General features: G+C 50.2%; 1 protein-coding gene across 1 annotated transcript; it reads left to right on the top strand.

The window, feature by feature from the left end:
• Positions 1–224: 224 nt before the first annotated feature.
• Positions 225–574, top strand: LOC104497856 (feather keratin Cos1-1/Cos1-3/Cos2-1-like). Its single transcript, XM_010141154.1, has one exon. The coding sequence runs from the start codon at positions 272–274 to the stop codon at positions 572–574; it is 303 nt and encodes a 100-aa protein (XP_010139456.1). The 5' UTR covers positions 225–271.
• The last annotated feature ends 2994 nt before the right edge of the window (positions 575–3568 follow it).

Raw genomic sequence — 3568 nt, 5'->3', positions numbered from 1 at the left:
CTGGGGTGTGGCTGTTGTTGTCATGAGAGAGGGAAGTGGGGAGAAGGTCTTTCGCGAGAGGATCTGGGATGTGGCTGAGGGGGCTTGTGCTGTAGGAGCTAGGACAGAGCCTCTCTAGGCCAGGCTGCTCTTCCTAGGGTGAGGAAGATTCTAAGTCCCCACTCAGGAGTGGCCTTGGCTACCCTCTGATAGTGTAACAGGCTGCTCCTCACTCACCCGTGTGCTCTGCTTCCTCTCTATCCTCTCTCCAGGTTCACCTTCACCCTTGGACATGTCCTGCTACAACCCCTGCATTCTCTGCCAGCCATGTGGCCCAACCCCATTGGCCAACAGCTGCAACGAGCCCTGTGTCAGGCGGTGCCGGTGCTCCACTGTCGTCATTGAGCCTCCCGTTGTGGTGGTGACCCTGCCCGGACCCATCCTCAGCTCCTTCCCACAGAACACCGTTGTGGGCTCCTCCACCTCCGCTGCTGCTGGCAGCATCCTCAGCTCTCAGGGAGTGCCCATCAGCTCCGGGGGCTTTGACCTCTCTGGCATTACCAACCGCTACTGCGGCAGAAGGTATCTCCGCTGATCCAGATGCTGGCAAGGGCCACGGAGACACCTCCGGCAACTCAGAACATGGTGCTGGGCAAAGGATGGAGATTTTGTCAGTGGTGTTTTCAGCACAGCTGAATGGCTTTGCCTTTCTTTCCCTTTTCTTTGTTTGCTTGGATTCTCCTTGGCAACAAGGTCCCACCAAGGCTGGCCTGGTGGTGACTATCTGGTTCCTTTCCTTTTATGGGGCATAGAGATGGACATCATGCAGGAACTCCTCCATGGTCAAGGTCTGCAGAGTCTGGGCTTTTCCCGGGGCTCTCTGCACTGCTGGCCTCCACTCAGAGTGATTTTGTTTCCTTCTTCTGACTCATTAAAGTTCTGCTGCATTGAAGCCTGGCCTCCATGTCATATTTTCCGCTGCAAACCGTCCCCAAGCTGCCAAAGGAGAAGGGGGTTGCTCTGCAGTTAAAGGGGGTGACTGTACAAGAAAACCATTCTCTATTCACAGAGGAATGGGAGGTTGGGCCACCACCTGCACTGGCTCCTCTTTTGGACACTATGCCCTGGAGCTGAGGAAGTCAGCCTGGCTGCTCTGCTGCCAGGGACATCCAGGCCTTGCCTTGCGCTGTTGCTGCTCACAAGTGCTCATAAAGGCCCAGAGATGTCAGCAGCCCCAGGAGCAAAATCCCATGGGTAAAGCCCATATCCATGTCCATGGCACTCTAGGGCAGACACACAGCAAGAAGAGGACTTCAGCTCAACAAATGGCCTCAAGCTGGTTATGTTATTCCCATTAGCTGCATCTCCACTTCACACCAAGTGCCCACCTGTTTTCTCCCAATGACATTGAACCTTTGGAAAAAGGCCTTGCAGAAGTCAAGTCCAGCACTTGTGTGGTGGCCCTGGACGCAGTGTATACAGCTCATCTTTGGATGTGAGTCTTCTCAACTAACTCTAATTGTTTATACGTTGAGATGTGTATGTTGCCTTGATGCGTGGAAAAACTCCGCAATCAAGATAGATTGTGAAGCAGGTCTGTTTATTGTGATTTCAGCTCTATAGAGTTGGGTGCAGTGAGGGTCGGGTACCCTTAAGGAGGCTTGCACACCACACCGTAGCTTTGGCCTCTTATTTAAAGCAGTAAAACATACATATTCAAAGGATTGCTCAACCGCCTAGTACATATGTATTAGAATCTCCCGCTCCTGATGTAAATTAGGTCTCCTCCCCTTTGCACATGCGCAGTCCTCTTTCATGTTACAGGTCACACAACGTCATGCATCGCATGTCTCATTAACTCGGACTTATGCCTCCCCTGGGAGGAGAAAGTAATATTCAACAGTCTATTACGCAGGCGCAGTTCGGGGAGGGCTGGTCATTATCTCTGGTATCTTTATGGCTCGGATCCCTTCAGGCCACATCCTCCCTCGTGGCTGTAGAGACAATAGTCTTCTCCTCTTTGTATCGATGAGGCGTCAAGTGATAAGACCCTCCGCCTAAGCCTTGCATTCTTCAAGTGATAAAGGGGCTTGGTGAGCAAGGGCGGGACGTAACGCTTTTGTTTCCTTTGTTTACCTGGAGCATCTCACAGGCAGGGAGGGCAGGCAGAGCATTTTTAGCAAAGTTATCTAATATTCAAACCTGTGGATATTTTCTGCTTTCCCAACTCAGCCTAAACCGGATCTCTAGTTTATCTTCAGCGACCACAGAAGAAAAATAGTTGCTTGTAAGACATGAATTGCCTGATCAGTGTGAGGCAGCATCTTCTGAAAGGGCTGAACTGAGGTTTGAGAGGGACTACTTCTCTCTGCTAATGACCAATAGAGCAAAGGTGAGTAGCTCACGTGGAGACCCCTGCTCTGGAGGCAAAGGGGATCAATTTCCCCCTACACATCTCTTGTCTGACTTTGCACTTTGATCTTAGATTTTCACTTCAGTGAAGACTGAAGGCTTAGGCCTTAACTGTAGTTAGAGTCTCAGAAATGTGGTAGGTGAACCCCTTACCTTACTTTCTCTGTATTCACGTATCCACAATTGTCTCTAGTTATCTCCCAGCCTGGAGGTTTCAAGACCACGTTAGTATCCAGCACCAAGCACTTGACATTTACAGTTCCTCTGGACATGGCTGTTTCAGACACACCCTGTGCCTCACCAACTGAACAGACGAGTTCTTGACAAGGTTCACATACCACAGCTGCAGGCAGGAGGCAAACTCCCAGCCTGGAAGCCACTTCAGGGAATTGCATGGCTGTTCTTTAATTGGCCGGTGAGAAGAGAGAGCATTATCCAGCTCCGATAAGCCCATGAGATCCCCAAGATATCAAAATCCCTGTGGTATGCAGAGGGAAAACAGAAAATGGTCTCCTAGGTGTGGCCAGTTTGAGCTTCAGTGTGTTAATGAGGTGGGTGTGGGGATGTTTTTATGCTAACGATGCTGGTGACTCTGATTTATGCTCTCACTATATGGAGCTGAACTGGAGAGAGTTCATGTTGTGTGTGTGCACACAAGGCCCCCCCTTTTGTGGAAGTACAGTGATGGCCATGAGGGGGAGAGAAAATTGGGAGCACGAGCTGTCAGTATCTGCTAGTGGATGGAAAGGAAACAATGTCAGGCAGTTGTGTACAGCTTGAAGTGAGTTGGCAAGGTGAGAGCTGTTCACCCACATTTCTCCTGACATCATGGCATCCAGAGTCCCTCCAATAAATCAGCTGAGGGGACTGTGACTTCACCCAGAGGATGGTGTGTGAAGACATGTTGTTTGGATCATTCCAACTGGCTGAGCTGGTGAGTCAAACCTGCCCAAGACCTCTAGTACAGACTTCCAATGCCTTGCACGTCTAAGGAGAGACAGACTAAGGGAATTTCTTTGCTTTTTAGCCACAGGGATTTCTGGTATGTGTTGCTAAGGAGGAAGAAAGGACAGAAAGTGATCCTGCAGATGGTAGTTCATCTCCATCTGTCTTAGACCTCTACCTGAGGATGAGGTCAGGTTTCCCTTAGAGAACCAACCAAGAATCCTCTCTCATC

Source organism: Buceros rhinoceros, unplaced genomic scaffold, assembly GCF_000710305.1.
Source record: "Buceros rhinoceros silvestris isolate BGI_N320 unplaced genomic scaffold, ASM71030v1 scaffold21078, whole genome shotgun sequence".
NCBI classification, from domain to species: Eukaryota; Metazoa; Chordata; class Aves; order Bucerotiformes; family Bucerotidae; genus Buceros; species Buceros rhinoceros.
This window is presented reverse-complemented; position numbering and strand designations above follow the sequence as displayed.

What these genes read in the sequence shown, in the direction of transcription:
- LOC104497856 (XM_010141154.1), top strand. Translation starts at nt 272, where the DNA reads ATGTCCTGCTACAACCCCTGCATTCTCTGCCAGCCATGTGGCCCAACC.